Raw genomic sequence first — 26,325 nt, 5'->3', positions numbered from 1 at the left:
CCAAGAGTAAAACTGCTAGCCTCTGTCCACTCTGCATAGCCCACTCTGTGGCTTCCCAAAAGGAAAAGATATTATCAAAAATGCTCCTGCCATGCACAAAGCCTGTCTGAGTATCATGGATGAGATCTGGAAGAAGGGGCTGTAGTGCCTTGGCAAGGATTTTGTAAAGAGTGCCGAAAAGAGTGATGGGTCTCCAATGGGATACAAAATTCCTGTTGCCACCTTTGGGGATAAGGTGAATGAGTCCCTCGGTCAGTGAATCAGGCATCTCGCCGGAGTCCCAAATGCCGTGCAAGGCTGAAGTAATACGATCACCTATCATATCCCAAAAGGCTATAAAAAAAGAGGGAGTAAGACCATCGGAACCAGGGCACTTGCCTTTATGAAGGGCGGAAAGAGCAGTCTTGAATTCTGTCTTGAATTCTGTGTTGGTAAAGCGTGCATCAAGTGAGCATAACATCTCTGGGGTGACCAACACAGGTAAACTTTGCCAAACTTCATCTCTAGCCACCTCTCTCGCCTGTGAGTTCGGATCTGCGGAAAGAAGGGAGGTGTAAAAATCTGTCGCTAAATGCATGACGGTCTCCGGATGGGACTGCAAAACGCCGTCAGAGTCAATAAGCTGCCTGACACTCTCTCTACTATGTCTGGGGCCAAGTGTAGAGAAAAAGTGTTTATTGACTCTCCCTCCCATCTGTATCCAAAAGGGCTCCCATGCATGGAAGGCATACTCTGCTCTCTGATCAAGCAAGGTCTGAAAGTGAGCCCTTGCCGCAGCAAGGTGCTCCTATATCCAAGCATTTGAAGGTCGTTTCTACTCCTCCCTCTAAAGGGCTGCCAACTGCCGGCGGATACCGATCTCTCGCCTGAGTACCTCACCACGCCGAGCACTAGCAACTGAGTGATAGAAGTCGCTGATAATGTCAAGTGCTGTGGCCACATGTGAAGGACCGGCCACCCCCCTTGCATATGAGAAACCGAGATCTCCAACACTGCCTCTATGAGAGTCTCATCCGTGTATAAGGCGTCTGGGATCTTGATACTATGAGACCGTCCTCTCAGATGAGGCTCTGAAATGGACAAAATTACCGGAAAATGGTCTGAAGTGGAAACACCGGGTGGAATGCAAACTGTCCTATCTATCAAGAGCCCAGTCACCCACTTAGAATCTGTCAATCCGAGCATGGATAGGCATCTGCACCCTATGGTTCGACCATGAAAACAAAAGTGATTGAGATTGAACAAGAAATGCATCATCTGACCAAACATCTCTGCCACTGAACCTGAACAAGAAGGCATCCCAAGCTGCTCTCTCAAGGGAGTGGATACCACCTTCTCTACCCCCTTTCTTATTCGAAGGTGCCTCAACCATGTTGAAGTCACCTCCAATAATCCATGAATCTGCAATGTCAGCCCACGAGCGCAACTCTTTCCAAAACAAAACACGGTCCCCTCTGTTGTTCGGAGCATAAAGATTGAGGAAACCAACCTTACGTCCATCAATCAAAAGTAAAACCCACTGGGCCCTGGAGGGGGTTATGGTACCGTGTCCAATGACCAGAGGGAGAACAGAGTCTGAAACTGAAATGCATGTACCTCCTCTGGTTCCCAAGCCAGGAAGTCAAAAAGTCCGGCCTGAGAGCAGCTTACCTGACTTGGAGCAATCTCTGATATCCAGTTTGTGTTCTTGAAGAAAAAGAATGTCTAGGGAACCACCTGAAACACTTGGATGGAGCTGATTCCTGATCAGCTGTCTGCGACGGCGATGAGGGATGTCGCCCAATTCCTGTATATTCCAACTGGCTATCCTCATCGGCTGGAGGAAGTGGGTTGGAATACCTTACCCGACCTAGTGGCAGAAACAGAAGCCTCTACCGGAGCAGACCTCTTGCCATACACACGAGGTCCGAGGGGAGGAAAGTCCACAGGTGAGAGAGAGAAGGATCTCTCAACAGGGAAACCGATAACTAGCTCTCCAAAAGTAGAGGGTACAAAATCATCATTTGGGAGGCTAGAGAGGTCCTCCAAAGCGGAAAAAGAGTTCCACTGAGCCAGTCTTGGGGAGGGGGTACAAAGGATTCCTACCGAAGCAAGAAGAGAATCTAAAACCCCCTTCCCTCTGTCCAAAGAGGGAGGCACCTGTACTGGATCCTGATCAAAAAGTGGTGCAGATGAGGTGCCAACAACCTGCACTACTGAGGAAGGTGCAGCCTGATCCAAGGGTGGAGTCGAACAAGGCTCCTGAATAGTAGTCTCCTCTTGAGGCTCCAAGGGGGTAGCCTCCGAAGAGGTGGAGGAGTGAACTAGAGTAGAGGGCCTAGCCGCGACCGGAACCCACCGTGGGCCAGAGGTGGTGCGTGGTGCCGAAGGGACTCCAGTAGCCCTAGGAGAGGGGGGAGCCCGTGTCTGAGGTCATGTCTGTGGAGCGGTATGTCCTACTCTAGCTCTCTGTCGTAAGCTAGTACGAGCTGGTTGCTTTGTGGGCCTCTTTTTCTTCTTTGGGCAATCTTTGGCGAAGTGCCCCGAGGATTTGCAAATCCTGCACTGGTCCTGCCGACTTGCAACCTCAAATCTCTGGCGGAAGAAAGACCCATCGGGTCGCTGTAGCATGATGTGGAAATCTGAAATATTGGGGTCCTAAACAATGACCCTAACCTTGGGAACCCCGTCCATCCTGACCGCCTCAGCAGTCGAAGAGGGCTCGCCAGGGAGAGGGGGGATCTCTGCCACCGCAGCAAACCTCTCACCAATAACTGAAAGAAGCCGGTGATAAACTGAGGGAAGACCAGGGAACCTGATGAAAACAGAAACTCCCTGCTTATCCTCTTCAACTGGGTCAAATCCCAGTTGGAAAGGAAACAAGAAGATCCTCCTGTAGCCTAGAAGTAGAAACCCGGCATGTAGCAGATCTCTGGTGACGTCCGGGGAATCTAGGCACACTTGAAAGAAACCCCGTCCCAACAAACGAACATCCTTGAGGTGGGGGGCGAGGTCTTGAGGAAGCACCGACAGCATCCAATCTCTAGCTTGTAGCCTAGAGGGGTGTGAGCCATGAATGCGTGCGAAGAGAGTTGTGGAACGCTCATGTTCGAAATCCTTTTGCAATTGCTGTAGCTCGTCTTTTGAAAAAGTGACAGTTCTCGCGGCCGGTGTGAGCGGAGACGGATTGACTGAATGGAAACCCATTCGTCAATCAAGGTGTGTTGGCCGATTTAAACATAAAAAATAAAAACTCCGTCCGCTTTCTTGAATCCCAGGAGACCCCTAAAAGAGAATAGGGGTAATCCAGAAGAAGGAGAGGGTGATGAAGAAGGGAGGAGGGAAGAGGAGGGGAAGATGGGGGAGAGGAGGAGTGGAGGAGAGGGGGAGAAGAGGAGTAGAGGAGAGGGGAAGGAGAGGGGAGGAGAAGCAGCAGTAGGCTGCAGCGGGGGGAAAGCAGCAGTAGGAGCGGGGGGGAGCAGCAGGCTGCAGCGGGGGGAGAGCAACAGCGGGTGCGGGGGGGGAGCAGCAGGCTGTAGCACATGGCAACAGCGGGCGTCGGGGGAGGAGGAGGTTGCAGCGCAGGGGAAGGGGCAATGCGGGGGAGAGGGCAGGTAGGAGGGGCAGCGAGGAGGGAAGGGAGGGGGCTCGCAACAGGGAGCGAGGAGAGAGGCAGCAGGAAGCGGGGAGAGGAGCAGCAGCAACAGGGAAGGGAGGGGGCAGCGAGAGGGGCAGCAGGAGAAGCAGCAGAGAGCGGGGGAGCAGCAGCAGCAGGGAGCGAGGAGAGCAGTGAGGAGGGGAGCAGGAGGAGCGGGGAGCAGCAACAGTTCTCTGTGAGGCAATTTTTTGCTTTGGGGATTGAAGTTTGGCAGGAGCCGAAACAGATCTTCATTGCACAGCTGAAGTATGCTGGAGAGATACTGAAGACATTTGGCATGGCTAAGTGCAAGACAGTTGGTACCCCTATGGAGGTTGACGCGAAGCTCTCAAACAAGGATTCATCACCACTGGTGGACGAAGCGAAGTACAAAAGGCTTGTGGACAGGTTGATGTACCTGTGCAACACACGGCCGGACATCAATTTTGCGACTGGTGTACTAAGCAGGTTTTCCAATAAGCCCCGAGAGAACCATTGGAGGACAGGGATGCGGGTGCTGAAATACATCAAAGGCACACTTGATTATTGTGTCATGGGTCAGCAAGAAGCAACCCACAATTGCTGTTTCTTCTACTGAGGCCGAGTACAAATCTGCATGCTTTGCTTCTTGCAAGGCAGTGTGGTTGAGGAGGATTTTGGGAGACATGGATGCAGTGCAGAACAAGCCTACGCAGTTATCATGTGACAATCAGAGTTGCATGGCGATTGCAAAGAACCCGGTGTTCCACGCTTGCACAAAACACATTGAGATTCAATATCACTTTGTACGCAAGCTCATCATGGATGGAGAGGTTGACTTGGTGTACTGTCCGACTACAGAGAATGCTACGGACATCTTCACGAAGGCTCTTGGAAGAGACTTATTGGAGAGGCATCTTCATCGACTTAGCATTGGGCCGAAAAAGTAAGTTCACTTGCGGGTGGACATTGAGGGGGGGTGTTAGATATCAATGCTCCACTCTCGTGTAACTACGCGGGAACCAGCTAACTCTACTTGTAAGCCCCCCATATGAGGAGAAGGCATTTGAGTAGCTCGGTTATCCGGTAGGTCTTGGTTTGGACACCAGATGGGGGCCATGTGTGGCCTCATGGCTGGACGGCTTCAAATAGAGTTGGCACTGTTGGAATATGGAAGCAAGAGCTAGAAACTAGAAAACTAGAAGTAAAATAAGAACAAGATTGAAAGACAAAGAGTTACCTTGTAGATGAGTGTAGACAAGACACAAGCTAGATAGATTGCAATGATGTGACCCATGAATATATGAGCCAAAGTACAAGACATAAAGCAAGAGTGCTTATGGGATAAGTGTAGAGGTGCCACATGGCACACACTCAAGACACAAAGACTAAACTGAGATTAGACAAATGTAGACTAGGGAAATAGTACACCTAGTGTGCACTTATCTCCAACACCCTCCTTAAGTGGACACTAGGAGGAAGACAGAAAGACAAGACTAGAAGACAGACATAAAGACCAATAGACTGAGAGACAAGACAGAAGACATGACAGACAAAGATCCTGAGACACCCCTCCTCAAGTGATATCCTCATATGGGTCCACAAGGGTAGGGACAAGAGTGGATCATAGACAGACAGAGAGAGGGACAATCAGCCAGTAGAGTGGTCCCACAGAGAGAGAGGCTGTCAGATAGACATGAGAGAGTCTGGCAAATAGAAGATAAATGGGGACATAGACAGAAAATGCCAAGAGAATGTGGGTAGCTAGGTCACAAAAGAGAGGCATATAGACTGATAGACAGAGTGTCAGAGACATATGATTGTAAGATCACACAAGATAGACACATAGACAGAGAGACTGACTGATTGTAGATAGACAGAGAGATGGACCTTGACAGATAATCCCTCCTCAAGGGCAATCCTCCTGCTAGAGTGGGTAATGCAGGGGTGCCTCTTGGATAGGGACAAAGATAAGTCCAAATAGACATGACATTACCCCATGATCTACATCATTGGTGATCAATGGTGGTAGATAGCATGAAAGCATAGACAAACATGAGAGAGATGGGAAGGTCTTACCATATTTGGCAGTGTCTAATCCCATACAAAATAGAGTTCAGTTCTGAAAATTAATTTTGAAGAGTAAAATAGAACTGAGAATATTGCAGCACACGAACATACGACAGCCAGAATTTTACACGACTGGATCAGCTGAAACAGGCCTGTGAGATGGAGTACAAAGCCACGATATCCAAAGAGATGACGGAGAATACGAGAGCTTTCATGTCGCTGTATCGGGCAGGAGAAGCCAGCGATGGGCTAGACACAGCGTAGGCCTTGCTGGAAATGAAGAGGCAGATTCAGGGCAAACTTGGTAGAGCAATGGCGCACAGATTTCAGCAAGTTTTGGGCAGAAGTTGGCACATATTTGCAGCAGAGAATGACGAGCTGAATTGTGGGTAAACGCTGAGGCAGATGGCTGGAAATGTGGCGCAGATGTGGGGCAGATTTCCAGTGGAGAATGGCACAGATCTGGAGAAGAAAATGGCGCAGATCTGGGGCAGCTTATGGCAGGTAGAATGCAGGCAATGGCGGGCAGATTTGAGGCAAAGATGACGAGGCTAATGGCGAGGCAAGGAGAAGAGAATCAGGGCAGCATCAAGGCTAGAAGGAGGAAGACGAGGCAACGTGACGACGAGGGTGGCGTGGATTTTTTGCAGCAAGCTGGAGCAGAAGCAGCACGTGGGCGAAAAAAGAGCGGCCTGATGCAGGTTGGGCAGAGATAGAACAGCTTCAGCTCCTCCATTGTTTCGAACAGAAAAGGTATGGGCAGCAGCTTCAGAAAGTCGTGGGCAGCTCCTTCAGCTCACGAAATCGGGGCAGAAATGGCGGGCAGATCTGCAGCAGTAGAGGCAACCTGAACAGGAACAGCAGCAGCTGGAGGTGATGGTCTGAATAGCAGCAACATGGAGAAGATGGGCAGAAGATGGAAATGGCGGGCAGCAACTTGGAGCGGCCTCCTCTTCAAGATGTCGCTTCTCCACGTAGGTAGTAGAGGTCCTCAAGAGGAAAGAGAGCATACTCTCTTGCACTTAGAGAAAGAGAGAGAGGGCATGGCTTCTCTTTCTGGCCTCCTTCTCCTCAATCTCTAGGAGCAAGGGAGTAATGGCTCTGATACCATGTTGGAATATGGAAGCAAGAGCTAGAAACTAGAAAACTAGAAGTAAAATAATAACAAGATTGAAAGACAAAGAGTTACCTTGTAGATGAGTGTAGACAAGACACAAGCTAGATAGATTGCAATGATGTGACCCATGAATATATGGGCCAAAGTACAAGACATAAAGCAAGAGTGCTTATGGGATAATTGTAGAGGTGCCACATGGCACACACTCAAGACACAAAGACTAAACTGAGACTAGACAAATGTAGACTAGGGAAATAGTACACCCAGTGTGCACTTATCTCGAACAGGCACACCGCCAACTAGGCTACATGCAAGTGCGGGAAGGCATCCCTTGATTGACCGCACTGAGGGTGGATGGAGCATTTCCTGGGGCAGTCCACTCTCGGGTTGCGAGGCCCGTTTGGAGCCTCATATGATCCCGGATGGCTCTGGGCCGAACAGTGACCGTAGGTGAGTTGCTCTATTTTGTGCACCAGTTCTATCGTATGGTCGGTGGCCTATTTCGAGACCGACTGGGGCAACCCCCAGTCGACCGTTTTGGGTGGACTGGGTCGGTCACCCAATTGAGCCTAACAGACTACGACTGGTGGCTATATAAGAGCAAGCCCGTGAAGCCCATTTCATCACTGGCTACAGCAACCCTGATTCCTTAGCATCCAGCCTCCGTCTTCTACTATTTTCAGCATGCCATCGAAGCTTCTTTCACAGGAGTGCACGGTTGGGAGGCAGCGCCATCTATTGTATTAAGCACAGACGTTGTATTATTTTCTTACAATATATACATCATGATCAATCAGATGAGTCTGAAAGCAATCATAAAACGATTGCCGCAGAGACTGTTTGAAAAAAATGAAAGATGGAAAGGTGGGATCACCAAAGACTCTATGATTGCTGTCCATCCATAGAGTCCAAAGTGCCTAGTAGCGCACCCAAACAAAAAATAGATCAAAACCCTGTCTAGCGGGATGAAAACCAAATAACCAGAAGAACCTACCAAAATAACAGTAGGAAATCTCGCTCGAAGCTCCTGACGAATGAGAGCGAGGAAATCACAAGTATGTGGACAGTGCCAGAAAATGTGAAGCACAGATTCAGTAGAATGTAGGCATCTGTGGCAAACAGTTGGGGCAATATGTCTATGCACGAGTAACTGCCCAGATGGAAAAATGCCAAGCAGAACTCACCAGAAAAAAAGTTGTCGCTGAAGAGGGACTTTATAGTGCCAAAGGAGATGCAGCCACTTTCTACACCACTTTGATGGGCGATCTATATGCCAAACAGAATTGGCTCTGTCAGAAACCCAAGGCGGAGGTAACAACACTTTATACAGAGAAGGCACTATGATATGTGACAGCTTCAAAAAGATGGGCTGAAGAAGAGAAAGAATGGAGAGTCCAATCCTCAAGCCTATCCTGAAGTTCCAAACGAGGTACCGGCAAGAAAGGTTGAAGCATTTCTGAAATTTTGTGCCATAAGCCTGATTAGAAAGACCACTCCCGAAAAGGAATGCTGTCCAGCATAGAAAATGTCATAACCGTGAAAATGACCATGCTGTCCAGCATACACATGCTGGTTATGTTCCTGCAAAGCTACCACATCTGGCTGTAATTGATTGGAATACCCCTAGACTGTCTTCCATTTAGAAGCATCGCACAAACCCTGTACATTAAGTGTCAAACATGTGAGTTTCGACAGCATATTTACAGATTATGTACAGCAGAGGGAGAACTGAGATCAGGCCTGCATATCAACCTCAAGATCCGGACCCCGGTCTTGAGGTATCACAACTGGTTGAGAAGTGGACAGCAAACCAACTATATCTTCTTCGAGAAAGAGAGTCTGACTAGCTGTCACCGCTGCCCATGTAATACCCACTCCTGAATTTTCTTCAGGAGTACGACTAGTCAAGGATGTACCATTCCAAAAAGGTCGTCGAGCTGTGACAGTTTTCCTGGGAGTCTGCCAAACCTCCTGCAAGGTTTTGTCTTTCCCTTTGGGCTGAGAGGTGGAAGGCATAGAGGGAGAGGCATTCCCATCGGACACAACAGGTGTCTTGCCTTTTTCCTGAGCTGGAGTAAGAGGCTTGACACCCTTATGTTTGAGAACGGGCTGACCCATCATTTCTTTAGTAGGCATCTAAGAAGGCATGTTTTCCAAAGGCCTTTTATGCATAACAAGAGGACACTAAGAAGCCATATGGCCAAACTTCTTACATTCAAAACATGCACCTGCAAACAGGCCCCACTTGAGCTTGTAAAAAGCACTGCCCATATCCACCTAATTCACCGTAACAGAATAGGAGTCAGGAGTGGGATGATCAGTATCCCACAAAATGCAAAATTGGTTGGAGTTTGGCCACAGAGGGCACACCACCTTACCCAATGATGCTGGAATTTTGGGCAAGAGAGCAGCCAAACACTGAGGGAAGTCAACCACTTCACCCATACCAGACAGCGATGGTGAATCAAAGCCTGATAATCCTTGATGGGTGACCAAGGCAAAAAATGCACCATCTGCTGCCCATAAAACAAAGGGGAGTGTTCAAGGAGCATCTATTTGTGCAATTCATCTGTCATAATAACCTTAAAAAACCCTCGAGAAGCATAATGCACTTTTCGAACAAAACAACCACCCAAAGTCCTGGTGAGCCAATTTCCCACATCTGCTGCAACAGGCATGTGTCTCGAGAAAAGAAAAAAAAGCATGCTTGGCATAATCACGCACGGGATCGACAATGTCGTCCACCTCCACCATGTGCCCAACAGTTGGAGGAGAGTCCTCCCAATCCTGGCGTGTGTCTTCAAAGCCCTCATACATAACATCAAAAACCAGTTGACAGGTTCCATGGGAAAAAGAAAAGAATAAAAAGGGGAGAAGTTGTAAGGGAAGGGCAAAGAGAAAAAGAGGGAGAGGCTGAGAATAGCAGCAAGAAAGCTTGTGTATGAGCAGAGTGACAAGGTGAGTACGGACGGACAGGGCACGTACGGACTGACAGGATTGGATGAAATGAGGGCAGAAGTACAGATGAACAAAAACCTGTACGGACAGAAAATTCTGTATGGACGCAAGAAATTATACGGAACCAAGGTACCAAGACCAAAAAGCTGTACAGACAAAGGAACTATACGGAACCAAGGAACTGAAAACATACGGAACCAAGGTAGTGAAACAAAAAAGCTGTACGGAACAGGGAAGCTGAAAAAATAGGAAGAAAAGAGGCTCCAGAAGGGCGGCTAGCAGCAGCGAGCAGGTTGGAGAGGCTGTACGGACCTCAGGACAGCAGCAGGAGGCATGTCGGGGTCACCAACGGATGCCAAGAGCTGAAAACGCCATAGCTGGAGCTCCACACACACACTTTTTTTGGTGAAATCTTTGATTGATTATATTATATGCGTAGCAACCTCAAAACAAGGTGCTACAATTACATCAACCGAAACTTTCAGTATATGCCAAAAAGACCTCATGATCTATGTAGCGGGTCTGCAAGCAATCAAAGAAAGATTGCTGCAGAGAACGCCTTAAAAAGCCAAACAGAGAGAAAGTAGGATCACCAAAGACTTTACAATTCCTATCTGTCCATAAGTCCATAGTGCCCAGTAGCAAAGCCAAACGAAGAAAAGATGAAACTCCGGTTTGGATGGATGAAACCCAAATAACCAGAAGAACTTCCCAAACGGAACAGATGGGAATCTCGTTCATAGGTGCTTTCAAAACAGATAAAAAAACTCACGAGAGTACGGACAATGCCAAAACAAGTGAGGCATAGTCTCCAAAGAAGCATAACATCAGTGGCAAAGTGCAGGAGCAATGTGTCGATGAGCTAATAGCTGTCCAAATGGAAACACTCCCAAAAGAACTCGCCAAAAGAAAACATGTTGCCGAAGCGATACTTTATAGGCCCAAAGTTGTTGTAATCTTTTCTCCACCACTTGGCTGGGCGATGCATTCGCCAAACAGAATCACCTCTCTCTGAAACCCAAGGTTGAGGCAAAAGGATCTTATACAATGCAGGTACAATAATCTGACATAGCCTCAAAGGACGAGAAAGGAGAAGTCAAAGTCCAAATTTCCAGCCGGTCCTGGAGTTCCAAAGGAGGAATGGGAACAAAAGGCGAAAGCATAGAAGTAATCTGTCGCTACAAAGGACGATAATGAGAGCCCAATCCATATGTAGTGGTTGCTAGAGAAAAGGGTAGCACAGTACTAGCATCATCTATAACATCGGCAACCAGGGTGATGCCTTTAAACGAGACAAAGTAGGAACGTCGAGGTTCCTGTAAAGCCAAGGGAGGCTGAAAGACTTTCGAATAGTGAATGCTTTTAGCTCTCAAAGAATTCCCAAGCAAATATTGTCGTCCATTCCATTCCAGATGAGAAAGAGCATGCTTCCAGTCAAGAAGCAAGTGGGAGACAAAAGGGTAGCTAGGCAAAGTGCCATCAGTGCAGCCAAAAAAGAAATCCCATTGATTGAATTGCCAATGACCAAACGTAGAAATATTGATATGAGTGACCAGAGTCCTAATCATAAGAGCCCAAGCCTGATCACCTTGCAGAAATTGCAACAACATTTTTCCCCTGTGGGCAAGAGTATGCACATGAATATCCGTGATGTTCAATCCACCATGCATCTTGGGAGAACAAATGTGATGCATCGAAAGCAGCCTTAGACTTTTTCTGCCATGTTTGGATCGCCAGAATATTTTCATAAAGACATACATGAAAGATGTAAGATTTGCCTTTGTGAACATGATCAATGGCAAGTAAAATTGAATATATGCCACAAGCATGGATTGCACTATTCAAAGACGAACGTGCAAAGGCCAGGTTGCCAATATCCAATACTCAAGCTTTTTCCAAAGCTTAGCCAAAACCCAATCAGTTTGTTGTTGGCGAGTGAGTTCCCACCCCAAAGGGTAACCAAGATGACGAACAAACTGAGTGGGTGGAATGATATCCCCGATCCCCGGGCCATAATAGACTATGCCAGTCTTTGGAATGCAAAGGGAGCAGCTTAGACTTCTGAAAATTAACATGAAGACAAGCTGCCAAACCATAAACAGAGAGAACTTGCATCAAGGCATGAAGATCATGGGGCGTATTCTTCGGGGTAAAGAAAGAATCATCAGCATAAGCTTGAGTGGAACCATGCTGCGATTAGCATCCAATTCCAAGCCATGAAGTGATCCTGTAGTCACAAGATGATCAATATATTGCAGCATAGGATGAGTAGCAATGGCATACTGTAAAGCACCGAGAGGGCATCCCTGGCGCACCGAACAATGAAGAGTCCACGCATTGCTATCTCTGTAAAGCCAATAAATAATGTGCTGCATTTTTGGTCCAAACCCCAAAGCTCGCATAGTTTGCGAGATGAAATCCCATTGAACTGTGTCAAAGGCTTTTGCAATATCTACCTGCAAGAGTAGAACATCCTGCTATGTGTATTTGGCATATTCAATCCCAGTATAAGCATTGGCAATGTTATCTGTGATATGGTGACGTGGAACAAAACCATATTGGGAGGGATGCAACCCATCATGCGAATAACCTTTAATACGATCAACCACCATTTTGGCAATGATCTTGTAAATGACTGGCATGAGCGTGATTGGCCTCCAATCACCAAGTGAATCACATAGCTGCTTCTTTGGAATCAGCTTGAGAAGACTCTTAGGCATCTGCTGATTTTGCCATGTTGTATTTACCATTTGCAGCAAGGTGAATTTAAGAAGATTCCAGAATGCAAGAAAGACTTCAACAATGAGACCATCCCATCCTGGAGATTTCGATCTGCCACAGGATCTCATTGCATCAAACAATTCCCTTTCAATGAAGTGATGTTCAAGTTCAAAAGCCTGAGCATCAGATAGAATTGGATGAACATGCTACAAAAGAAGCTGACGTGCAGACATGACCCGAGGAGAAAGAGTATCCACATGCCCAAAATGAGTGGAGAAGTGCTGCACACATAAATCAGCAAGCTCTGAACGAGATGTTGACCAAGAACCATCACGCATACCAGCAAAATGGCCTATTTAACCTGTATACATATGCTGATTATGCTCTTGCGAAACAACTATATCAGGCTACAATTACCTGATATACATCAGACCAGTTTCCAATTGCGACCATTACACATTCCCTGTACATTGAGAGTAACACACTTCAGATGATCAAGCATATTTATAGTTATGGGACAGGTATGTACAGCAACTAATGGGCTGTCTACGCCTGCATTTCCACCTCAATGTCCAGGCCTTTGCCTGGGATGAAGCATCAGCCTGAGGAGAGGATAAAAGTGCAGCAACTTCTTCTTTAGGAAACAAGGTACAATTTGCAGTCATAGCAACCCAGGTCAAGCCAACACCAGAGTTTTCACCAGGTGTTTTCCCATGAGAGGATGAACCACTCCTAGTCCGAGAAGGCAAAGGTCGCCTGGGGGAGATCACTTTGCGAGGAGTTTGCCATCCATCAGTTAAATTTTTTTCCCCCTTTCCCTGAGGTGGAGAGGACAAAGGCACAGGAAAAGAAGCATTACCATTTGAGACAGGCGGGGCTTTGCCTTAGTCTTGAACATAGAAAAACTTTTGACCCCTTTGTTTTTTACCACAGAAGAGGCATTTGCATTCTTATTCAAAGGCTGAACCATTTCAGCTTGCATAAGCATCCGTGGAGCTCGGGAAGGGCATTGTTGAAGCCATGTGCCCAAATTGCTTGCATTCAAAGCAAGCACCTGCAAACAGCCCCCACTTGATCTTGTAAAAGGCACTCCCCATAAAAACATTATTCACAGTAACCAAATATGAAGCTTGAGTGGGATGATCTGTATCCCATGAAATGTAGAAGTGACTCGAATTTCCATTGGGTCGCGGTGGACATACCACCTTACCGAGGGAAGCTGCAATTTTTGGTAGAAGAGAAGACAAGCATTGAGGAAAATCCACAACTTCTACCCAAACAGGGCAAGGATGCCGAATCAATGCCTGATAATCCCAGGTGGGAGACCAAGGCTGAACATGGACCATCTGCTGGCCATAGAAGAGAGGAGAGTGCTTCAGCAAAACCTGACGGTGCTCCTCGTCAGCCATGATGATCTCAAAAAAGCCCCTCGCTGCATAATGAACTTTTTTGACATAAGAACCACCTAGGGTTCGAGTCCAATTCTCAACATCTATCGTAGCAGGCATCCGCCGTCCTGGGAAGAAAATTGTAATGGCATGCTTTGCATACTCCTTAATTGGATCAAAGATATCATCCACTTCCACCATAATGCCAGTGGTGGGAAGTGGATCTTTCCAAGCTTTGAGGGTGTCTTCAAACCCTTCATGCATAACCTCATAAACAAGGTGAGCCTAAGCAGAGTCATGAAGGGAATCATCTGAATCCATCACTTGTTTTTGTTTCTTGTTGGAAACCGACTTGTCTTTGTGAAAGGTTTTCTCATAGGAATAATCCGCCATTTGAGTCAAGGAAAAGTCTTGGAAGCAGCAAAGCTTTACAAGAAGGAAAGCACAACAGGTACAACAGCAGTAAAATTTGTACGGACAACAGTACGGACGAATCTGTACAAAAATTTGATAGTATGGATTTTCAAACAGTACGGATTTTTTGACTGTACGGATGAAACTACACGGATTTTTCTTGACTGTACGAACAAAACTGTATAGATTTTTTTGACTGTACAAACAAAATTGTACAGATTTTTGACGGTACGAAAAAAAAATAAAATCAGATTTTCTAACACAGCGTACAGACACAAAACAGGCATCAAACAGAAACTCAAGGGCGTCAAACTGAGGGAGAAACAAGCAGCTGCAGCGTGGGAGCACGAGGGCTAGCACCAGATCTCTCTCTTACACCGAAAAATCAAAATCCCCTCTCCAAATCACACCTCTGAATGTGTCTCACACTCCACCATTTGCCTATCAATGTTCACACACACATACACACTTTATTATAGTGAGAACTTTGATTGATTATATTCTAAGAATAGTCACCTCAGAAAAGAGGCACTGGAAAATACATCAACTGAAGATCTCAGTATAAGCCAAATATACATCCTGATCTATGTGGCGAGTCTGTAAGCAATCAAAGAAAGATTGCTGCGGAGAACGCTTAAAGTAAGCAAACAAAGAAAAAATGGAATCACTAAAGACTTTACAGTTACGGTCTGTCCATAAAGTCCAAAGTGCCCAATAGCGAGTCCAAAAAAAGAAAAGATGAAAATCCGGTTGTCGCTGTGGATGAAAGTCAAAGAGTCAAAAAAATTTCCTGAAGAGAAGACTCGGGAATATCGCTCGTAGCCGCTGTCGAAGAGAATCCAGAAACTGTCGAGAAGATAGGCAATGCCAGAATAAATGAGGCACAGTCTCTTGAGAGGTTAGACACCGATGACATAAAGCAAGAGCAATGTGCCTACGGGCCAACAACTGTCCAAATGGAGAAATTCCCAGAAGCACTCGCCATAAAAAAACTTGTTGCTGCTGAAGTGGAAGCTTGTATGCCCAAAGTTCTCGCAATGTTTTCCTCCACCACTTAGCTGGCCGATTCAATCGCCAAATAGAATTACCCTTTTCTGAAACCCAGGGTTGAGGCAAAAGGATTTTGTATAATGCACGTACAATAATCTGAGATAGCCTCAAAGGACGAGAGGAGGACCCAAGGGAACTCAGAGTCCAATCCTCTAATTTATCGTGGAGCTCCAAAGGGGGAATCGGGACCAAAGGTGAAAGCATACAAGTGATTTGCTGCCACAAAGTACGATAATGAGAACCCAAGCATACTGTGTGGCTGCCAAAGAAAAGGGAAGCATAGAGCCATCACCCTGAATAACATCAGCAACAGTATTGATCCCTTTAAAGGAAATAAAGTAAGAACGGCGAGGCTCCTGTAAAGCAAGCGGAGGCTGAAAAACTTTTGACGAGTGAATGCTTTCGGTCCGCAAAGAATTACCCATCAGAGACTGTCGACCATGCCATTCCAGGTGAGACAGAATATGCTTCCAATTAAGAAGCCATTTGGAGACCATAGGGCAGCCATGCAAATTGCCATCAATGCACCCAAACAAGAAATCCCACCAAGTGGGTTGCCAATGACCAAAAGCAAGAGTATTGATATGTGTGAGTGGTGATTGAATCATGAGAGCCCAGGGCTGATCACCTTTCACAAATTGTAGCAACATTTTTCCCCTATGAGCAAGGATGTGCACCTGAATATTAGTCAAATCGCCATGCATCTTAGGGGAACAAATTCGATGGAACGAAAGCAGTCTGAGACTTTTTCTGCCATGTTTAGAACGCCAAAAGATCTCCATAATGATAGACATAAATGAATCAAGATCTATCTTAGTGAACATGATCAAAGGCAAATAGAATTGAATATATGCAACAAGTATGGACTGCACTATTCGGAGGCGAACATGTAAAGGCCAGGTTGCCACTTTCCAATATTCAAGCTTTTTTCGGAGCTTGATTAGAACCCAATCCATTTGTTGTCGACGAGTAAGTCCCCAGCCCAAAGGATAACCAAGGTGCCGAACCAACTGAGTGGGTGGGATGATCTCCCCTGGCCATAAGAGACTGTGCTAGTCTTGAGGATGCAATGGGGGCAGCTTAGACTTTTGAAAATTAACATGAAGGCCAGCTGCCAAACCATAAACTGAAAGAGCTTGCATCAAAGAAGAAAGATCAGGCAAAGTATTCCTTGGAGTAAAGAAAGAATCATCAGCATAAGCCTGAGCAACCATGATGCGATTTTCATCCAGTTCCAAACCATGGAGAGAATCCGTAGCCACTAGATGATCAATGTATTGCAGCAATGAGTAGCAATAGCATATAATAAAGCACTGGGGGGACAGCCCTCACGAACCGAACTACGAAGAGCCCATTGCGAAGGCATAGAAAGAGGAACAGGAGCATTTGAGGTAGCCGGGGCTTTCCCTTTATTCTGGACAGCAAAAAACTGTTTGACCCCTTTGTTTTTCATCCCAGAAGAGGCATTTGAATTTGTACTTGGAGGTGGGACTGCTTTCTCTTGCACTGGTAGTTTGGGAGCTCGAGAAGGGCACTGTGAAGCCATATGCCCAAACTGCTTGCATTCAAAGCAAGCTCATGCAAACAGCCCCGATTTCAGCTTGTAAAAAGCACTCCCCATGGAAACATTATTGAGTGTAACCGAATAAGAAGCCGAGGTGGGATTATCCGTGTCTCACAAAATGCAAAAGTGATTCGAATTGCCATTTGGTCGTAGTGGACAAACCACCTTGCTAAGAGAAGCTGCAATTTTTGGCAATAGAGACGCCATGCACTGAGGAAAATCCACAACCTTTATCCATACAGGGCAGCGGTGTCGAATCAAAGCCTGATAATCCCTGGTAGAAGACCAGGGCAAGACATGGACCATCTGCTGACCATAGAAGAGTGGAGAGTGCTCTAGCAAGACCTATATGTGCTCTTCATCAGCCATGGTGATCTCAAAAAGCTTGTTGGAGTTACAACTCACACACACTTAGCTACAACGACTGATTGACAAAGGCACCGAGCCATGAACTATATGGGAGATTGTCGCCACGCTCATCACGATCGGCTTCCAAGGCATAATCAAGTGCACCAACTCCAGAGACAACTGCGCCACCAGCAACCCGTGATCACAGGATAGACTACGGCCCTTAATCTCTCTCTCAAGGTACTCCATGCAGCCAGCCATGCAAGTGACAAGTGGCTGATCCAGTCCCTCCTTTCAACCATGCTCTAATATTGACCGGGGACGTGCATTTTCCGAGCGAAATCTTCCGAGCGTCCGAGCGAAGGAAAAAAAAAGCTTCCAACTATGCAAAAATATGACAAAAATGGATCAGAAGAAAACATAGTTTCACTTAGAAATATGAAAAGTATTATAGGAATGCCTATTTTATACACGAATATTTATGTGAATTTTTGGGAATGGTGAGAACATAATGGGATGGCTTTTGAAGAAACCCACATGTAGAGTAGGCTTCTCTATGAAAATTCCCTTATGATCCTTCTTACAACTTTTTACTTAATAGGGGGTGACATTGAAAAACCTCTCTCACCCTATCTTCATGAAATAGTTTCTCCAAAGAAAACTCATTGAAGCAAGCCATCAAGGTAGTTTTGCCAGCGAAACCCCTTTGAACAAGGTCTTTCAAGGTAGTTTCGCTGGCGAAACTACCTTGGACAGCACTTTTAAAAGTGACATAACTTTCACATCCAATGTCCAAATATAGTCATTCAGCCACTCAAATTGATCGGAAAACCCCATTTGAGCACATCTATGGGGTTATATTTTGGAAAACCTTGCATATATAGTATTAAATATTATACGTATTTTATGAGAGTGATATATAAGCCCAAGTTAATACTTATTTACAGTAATTTAAACTTCTATAGAAACATGTCCATAAATATATTGTTATTAATACTATAAAAACACTTGAAAGATATTGCCATATGATATAAATGTCTTTAATAAGTAATTATTTATGTATGATATTATTATGTTGAGAGATTATGAATGAATTATTTTTCAATACTTTTTTAAGGTAATAACAAGGGTACAAAGGGATGTCTATGAATAAGAAGATTTATGTTATGTAAAAATGAATGGGTGACTAGTTTGTATATTTTTATGATAAAGGGATCTAGTTCTAATGAAAATAAAGTGTAAAAACCATGTTTCCTAAAGAAATGCTATTTTTAAAATCTCTTGAAAAACACGCTCGTATAAACCTGCTCATAGGTTTTTGCTCGTAAAATTGACGCATCCATATTGACCAACCTAGAGTTTGCTTACACCAACACCCCCCTTAAGCAAAAGGGAGGGCAATGTACATTAGAGAATGCTTCCCGACACAGCAAGTCAGGGATAGCAAGAAGTTTGTTTATAAATAATCCACACAGCAAGTAAACGGAAAGTAAACATTTTCTCAATGCAAGAGAGAACTCTGATCATCATGCCTTTGGACAAGACAAACTTAGGTATTATTATTATGCAAATTAAGAATCTAATCTACGCTGTCGACTACGTATGAACACGGAATTCAGAATGCCCATTCATCTCCGTCGCTTGAACTTGCAACACACAGTCCCGCGACCTCCTCTGCTACATGTGCACTTTCTCCTTTGTTCTTCTAAGCAATATCATCTTGCTTTTTGAAGCAATATTCTTCTCTATGTCCAAGCTTGCCACAATATCCACATTTCTGCCCGTCCTTGTTCTTTGCTTTAGATAACTTGCTTACGAATGCTTGTTCCTGATCGATGGTCAGTACCTTGCGCCTTTCTTCATCCAATAGCATCAAAATCATTTCTGAGAAACTTGCATCATTGTTAACTCTTAGGATCTTGACAAGATCGTCATGAGCTGGTATAAGACTGGAAAGAAGTACAGCCTTAGAATCATCATCTTCCATATGAACACCAAGATCAGTAAGCTGCCTAAGGATAGCGCGCATTCGATTTAGATGCTCTTCAAGCGTCTGATTTTCCGTCATCTTCAAACCAAAAAATTGTTGCTTCAGTAATACCTTTGAGTTTCAAAGCCTCGATCCAAACAAAGTCTCTATTGCAATCCAGTTCTCGCATGCCGTCTTGGAGAGATCAAGATGGTGGCTATACCTTCCACCAAGTGCTCGCCCGAGAATTCCTAGAGCCTTCTCATTCCTTTCCTCCCATCGATCCACCAATTCGGGGGAGTCATGTGCCTTTTTTCCGGTCAGTTTCTTCTCAGTACCTGAGACTATTGACCAAAAGCCCTTCTCCATCAAATACAATCGAAGTGTGAGCTGCCAAATCGGGAAGTTAGTGCCATTGTAAGTTACCAGCTTCACCGCATGTTCAGATTTGTTCTCCATCTTCTCTGGCTCTGATACCACTGATGGATCTGAGCTTGTATAAAACTATTGCATGCAGTAAGAAAAAGGGAGATCGCTATCTATTCCAAGAGCTGAGCAACTAGTGCATGAAATATTAGTGAAAGATATGAAAAACAGTCTCGTTTATTCATAGGCGATAGCTTTATTCATCTCCTCAGCTCAACCAAGCTTGTTGGAGTTACAACTAACACATACTTAGCTACAACGACTGATTGACAGAGGCACCGAGCCATAAACTATATGGGAGACTGTCGCCACGCTCATCACGATCGGCTTCCAAGGCATAATCAAGTGCATCAACTCCAGAGACAACTGCGCCACCAGCAACCCGTGATCATAGGAGAGACTACGGCCCTTAATCTCTCTCTCAAGGTACTCCATGCAGCCAGCCATGCAAGTGAAGTGGCTGATCGAGTCCCTCCTTTCAACCATGCTCTAATATTGACCAACCTAGAGTTTGCTTACACCAACATTGACGCCCAAGGTGGAGATAGCAGAACTATATATAAAGATGACACTGTAATATGACAACTTCAAAGGACGAATGGACGAGTGCAGTGGAAGAAGAGTCCAATCTTGAAGCCCGCCTTGAAGTTCTAAAGGCGATATTGGCTGAAATGGTTGAAGCATCCGAGTAATGACCTATCATATAGGACGATAGTGCATTTCTAAACCATATTTTCCAGCAGCCAAAGGGAAGGATAAAAGAGTGCCATCATCACGAATCCCTTTTGAATTAAGAAAATACGAGCGTCTGGTCTCCTATAAAGGCAATGGTTGAGAAAAAACCCCTGACCAGTGGATGCTCTCAGCTGTCAAAGATGCATAGTAACTCCGAAGCCTACCAAAAGGAAATAGCTAAATATGCTGCTACCACACACAAAACCAGTTTGCATACTATGAATGAGAAATGGGAGGAGGGCTGCAGCCGCAAGCTAATTGCCTTTGCCAAGATCTTATATGCAGTACCCAGGAGACTGACATGCCCCCATTGGGTAATCAAAAGTCTTGCACCCCGCTTTGGGAATGAATTGAATGAGACTTTCTATGAGGGAATCGGGCAAGGCACCAGATCCCATAAATCCACAAATCCTAAACGAATGAATTGTATGCCATTCATCTTGTAATAATAGAAGTAAACCACCACGCTGGTGGCAGTTAGTATTCTAGTGTGCAACTAACCACCACATTGGTGACCACTTATCTTGCATTACCACTGTGCTATTCTAAAATTGTTGCAAAGTGCTATACTAAAACAGTCCCCTTTAGGTTGGTTATCGTTATCTATTGTTAGATTTTAGCCACTGCGCTGGTGACCACAAATCCTAAATGAATGAATTGTATGACATTCATATTGTAATAATAGAAGCAAACCACCACACTGGTGGCAGTTACTATCCTAGTGTGCAACCAACCACCATCCTAGCGACCACTTATCCTGCACTACCAGTCGTGGTGTAGCATCCACTCTCTTGCTTTTGATAGCTGTAGCAGGTAGGCACAATTTTGATAAATGCAAAGACTCAAAGCTGAGGTGATATGGTCAGCAATCATATCCCAAAAAGTGATAGGAGGCCAGCCCATCTGAGGTAGGATATTTGCCCTTGTGAAGGGTCAAAAGAGCAGTCCTGAAATCTAGATGATTGTAGCTTCTTGATCAGGTGCACTTGAGAGAATTATGTAACAAAACTTTTATGTCCATTCCCTTAGCAAGTGAACAAACAGAAAACTCCCAAGATGAGGAGATTAGTGTCTTAGTAGGGCCATAGAAGGAGAGGCCACATCATATTCTGTTTTGGCCATTGAATACAACAGACATCCACAAAAAGTCCTTATGGTGGATCTTGTCTTTCTCATTTCATGTGAATGTAGTTGGCATGTTCATTTGAAAGAGACTTCATGAATAAAACTCGCGAAAGCAAGCTCAAAGCAGAAATACATTATGCAATGCACGAGAAAAAATCCTCATAAAGAGGTGAGAAACAACCGAGGTTGAGGCTGAAAATGCCTTCTCAACCCTGTGGTATACTTGGAGAAGAAGGGTGAATCCCTCCATTCTCTGAATAGTACAGCTCTCTTTGCAGAGGAGAGGACCCCTGCATGCTTGCCGAGATTGCCATGAGTGTATGTATAGTGTTAGTCCATATATTGGCCAATGTGTGAGAAGAGTGAACATTGGATCCATCTAATGCCTCTATACATCTGGCTCTCTAGATATGCCACACAACAATACTCGCCAGTATCTCCCATGGAGTGTCCATAGAGGCATGCACAGCTCTAAATGGTGAGGCGGGAACATCACTCGAGAGCATAACTCTAGTAAGTGGTGTCGAATCGATAAAGCCCAAGAGGAGTCATGTCTCTCATAATAGACCTGAGGCCCTAACAGAGAGCCAAGCAGCTAAGCCCTAGGTCATGAAGAAGGTGAAATGGACAAAAGTACTGAGGGTCTTGGCTATCCCCCTTCAAATAATCCTCGCCTCTCTACGGCCCATAAACAATGTTGAACTAACTCCGCAGCAGAGAAGCAACAAGGACAAGTAGGGTTGGCCCCGAACCTAGATGTTGACTGGTTCACTGCAATCCCACCATGAATAGAAAGCTAAAAGAAAAGAGTGACTTTTTATTCTTGAGGGATTTCAATGTCCCCTCCTAAAGATCAATAATGAAACTGGCATTTCACACACTTTGGTATGGTAACTTAGGCCTTATGCATCCTTTCTTAGGGGATCTTAGTGAAAAATACTGGCATACGTCCATGTTATCCAGGAAAGACCATGCAATGCTGTGCAATTTCATTAAGCCTAAAAAGAGCACTTAAGCTCAGTTCTCAGAAATAAAATTCCACAACACCCACAAAGCTTACAAATGATATTCTGTATGGCATTTGCTTTATTGAAGAAATTAATGCCTTTTTTGAGGTCCAGTTGACTTTTCAGACTCCCAAAAACTAGTATGTTAACGTAGTCCACCATTTCGATCGTTAATAAGATTCTCTTAGAAATTGTTATCACGATCTTCTCTTCAAGGACTTTCCAACTGTTTTCATGACATCGTGTGGTATTTTCTTCATCATCTCTGCCTCGTATATGGAAGTCTGTTGTTGTGAGCTAAATGAAACATACATGGTGCACCAATTACAGATCCGATCTCAGTTTGTGCCACCATGTTGGAAGTAATAACAATGAACTTTCATGATATGCTTTATGTGTGCTACCTGCACTTTTTTGTTATTGTGGGATACTTACTTCCTTGAGCTGTTTGTTGTTGACAGGGAAGTGCTATTGTCATCTCCTTTGTTGTTTCTGGGATTTTTCATGAGGTATAAGGAATATTGTCATCTTTCAAAATTTTGAACGTTTGGAAAGTAGTGCTTTTGGTTTTCATAACATTAGGCAATACAGACATGGAAGATTGTGGTAGGTAATAGGGCAGATCAAAGAGCTGAAACACACAAATATCAAGATATTTATGCACCAGATGCAAAACAGATCATCCCTCAAGCCTCAAATTTACTGAAGCAATTTCCATCTGGAAATCTTTGAAGCTAGACTGGTTAAAATAAGATGCAATTTTACACAGTGACCATTCTTGTTCACTCCAAGCTTGTTGTAATTTAGATGGTTTGTTTAGGGATGGTGCAGTTTAGGAATCTTTTGTTGAAACAAAATCTTGGATTATCTTGTGAACAACTTGTTTTGTGGGTAGTATGGGCCCTTTCACTTTAAGTCTATGGGGACCTCTGAAGCACTTGCTCTTCTAGGAGAATGTTGCAAGCTGATAGTCTAGTGCACCAACTGTAGTATGTGAAAGGATTTGAGCTAGTATTGGTATTTTGCAAATAGTTAGATTACTTAGATACCAGCACATCATCAGGGGTATGTAAAGTCAAATATACTCTTGGGACACTCCAAAGCAAACTTACATCTAATGAGTGACTCCAAATCCACATGAAAGAAATTTACTTAGTGATTCCAAATCCACAGAAAAGAAAAATAGCTTAAATATGAAGTCATGCTGGAAATTTGAAATTTTAAACCTAAGCAAGGGCCTTTAAGAGTGATCAAGAGAATTTATAGTCATATGGTATGATTTGAAAACTTGGAGCTCTCAACTATGGAATTTGGCCAATGCTCATATGATGTATGCAACATTGTGTGTGACTATATTGTAGGAATTACATGAATTTAGGTGAACTATGATGTTTCTTGTGAAGGAAAGAGAGAGCTTGATGAGTGTTCGTCTTCTGTACCTCTTGTTTCATTTTGGAGGAAAAAGGTAATCTTTGTAGCTTATTATGGAATGAAAGTAGGTGACTTACAGCTCCTTGTAAAAAAAAATTCTAAGATTACATCACGAGTAGAGGTGAAAGGCACTATTGTTATGTCACGTATAATATTGACAGGGGTGATGGCTAATTGAGGAGGATTGGGCCTAGGAGTGGTGGACTTGGAATATGAGTTGAACCAATGGATATGAATTAGCATATGCATCATAGATTAGGGCTTTGGAGTGAGTACTTGTCTTGGTAGAGTACCTTAGGAAGGGGGAGGGCCCCTAAGGGGCAAGTAGCTTTAGGTAAGGGTTAACGTGTGGACAAGGGGTTGTATACCACTAATGCCTTCCAAGGTTTGCTCCATATACAAAGAAGACGGAAAATTTAGAGGGGGATATACACTCACACATATGTGCGCTCGTGTGCGTGCGCACATGTACTTGCAATCATGCTCCGATAAATGTGTAGGGGGGCACACGCACACGCACACGCACACGCACACGCACACGCACACGCACATGGTGCTAGAAGAAATAGTCTGGTCTATAAGGTCTAGTTGTGCTCAGCTGATTGGATGTGAGGATGATGGTTGATATGGGCGAATGAAAATGTTGGATGGAGGAATCCTATCACTAGTGTTAACAAAAGAATTTTCTATTTGAGAGATTCTTGGAGCCAATAATACCTTTTAATAGGCTTTCAAACATATGATAAGTTTCCAACACAGCAAACAGATCATAGGAGATAGAGCTGTGAACTGGAAGAAATTTTGTTACTTCAATCTCTCGAAAAGGGGTTTTATCTGTTGTTTGCGAGAGAGAACGCAAATGTGAAGGGCAATGATGGGAGGCTCTTGTTTGTCGGTCACCAAACCAACTATCCATTTGGATGGATGGACTTGTATAAGTTGTTTGTGGGACCAACTGCACTGGTCGGCTGAGAATAGACAAGATGAGCTCATCTAACAATGGCTTTAGATCTGGTGAGAGAGGTTGGCGTCGTCAAGGAAGAAAATCAGTGATGATGGATTGCTGGTTGTCTGAGTCCCTTCCTCCTCCTCTCTAGCATCCGGGAGGCTCGCTCTCTAGCAAGTGCTACAGTCTCTGTTGTGGTTTGTCTCCCCATGTCAAAGACTAGAGAGGAGATGTTTGCGTTCCTCATGTGAGAGTCTACTTGAGGTCGAGTTTGTTGAGTTGTGCTCTTTGTTGTCCCTGGATCGGGTTGTTGGAGAAAAAGTCTATGATTGTTCTCTGATTGATCTTTGATGGTCTCTCTTGTGATGTCCTCTGTGCTCTATGAGCTGATGTCTATGTCTGTAGGCCTCAAGGAGAAAACAACCACGATGGTAGAAGGAACAACGTACTCCTCGGGGGTTCAGGGCCAACGTCCCTGATCCTGGGGGTTTGGGGGCAACACCCCCGGTGGCGGGGTTCGGGGTCTACCGGTAGGCCCCGGCCCGCAACAATATGCCCTCTGTTGCATGCACACGAGCATTCACGTGTCAATTTGCTTATGCACGCGTGGTCGATGGTCGGTGGTCAATGGTCTTTGGCTGGTGGCAAAATTCAAGCAAACATGTGCCACCATCCTCACACTTAGCACCTTGCGAAGTCAATATGCATGTGCCACCGCCAATCCACTGATTAGGGAGTGCCAGAAACTATTTGAGTGGGCCAAAACCACCGCTAAAAAGACAGTGGTGCTATCTATGGATCTCATAGTATACAAGGCATTTGAATTCAAAGTAATCCTCTGTCTTGGTCTCCAGCATATCCTCCAGCATATCACGTAAACACAGATCCGTCTCGTATGTGAGATGCCCTTTGTTTAACCTGTCTCAACCCGTAGCTTGTGTGAAGATACCCAGAATTGTCCAATCGAGACCCTCAATGCATGTGGCAGATGAATCTTGATGTAGCTTGGCGGTTTTGGAAACCCCTCCTTTGAGAAGAGTTTAATAGAAAGCTCAGTAGGTGCTAACTGAGTCATGTGAAGATACAATAGATCCTCTTTGATAACGTGGTACACCTCATTGTAGGTGAGCAGAATGGATGGAACCTCAAGGCTATACTGAAATGGTGGTAGTGTATCCATTTGTAGTCCCAAGCCTCAAACCATCTACGTATCTGAGCATACAAGCTGTCCCTCTCTACCTCCAATACCATAGATGAAGTTAGGGCTAGCCATGGCAATTTGTGCCGTCCGGATGTCATGATACCAAAGTCCCTAATTCTATGGAGATAAATGACCATTCCCTAACTCTATGGAGATAAATGACCAGTTGGAAGACTGCATTGAGCTGTAGACAATCTATATTACACAATTCACATCTTCTTAGCATTTTTTTGACTTGAACTGCATGCTTTTTACTTCCA

At 44.8% G+C, this 26,325-nt stretch overlaps 1 protein-coding gene across 3 annotated transcripts in view; it reads left to right on the top strand.

The window, feature by feature from the left end:
- LOC147896849 (diacylglycerol O-acyltransferase 1C-like) overlaps window positions 1-26,325 on the top strand; it is a 206,024-nt gene that overhangs the window by 165,659 nt on the left and 14,040 nt on the right. For all 3 annotated transcript variants that reach the window (XM_087381005.1, XM_087381006.1, XM_087381007.1), the window contains one exon: window positions 22,949-22,996. In XM_087381005.1, coding sequence (XP_087237131.1) covers window positions 22,949-22,996 — 48 coding nt within the window. The remainder of the gene's footprint in view (window positions 1-22,948; window positions 22,997-26,325) is intronic.

Source organism: Dipteris shenzhenensis, chromosome 11 (assembly GCF_047967505.1).
Source record: "Dipteris shenzhenensis isolate YYH24624 ecotype China chromosome 11, Dip_SZ_1.0, whole genome shotgun sequence".
In the NCBI taxonomy this organism is placed as follows: domain Eukaryota; kingdom Viridiplantae; phylum Streptophyta; class Polypodiopsida; order Gleicheniales; family Dipteridaceae; genus Dipteris; species Dipteris shenzhenensis.
The sequence above is the reverse complement of the archived record's forward strand: the minus strand, read 5'-3'. Positions and strand labels throughout refer to the sequence as shown.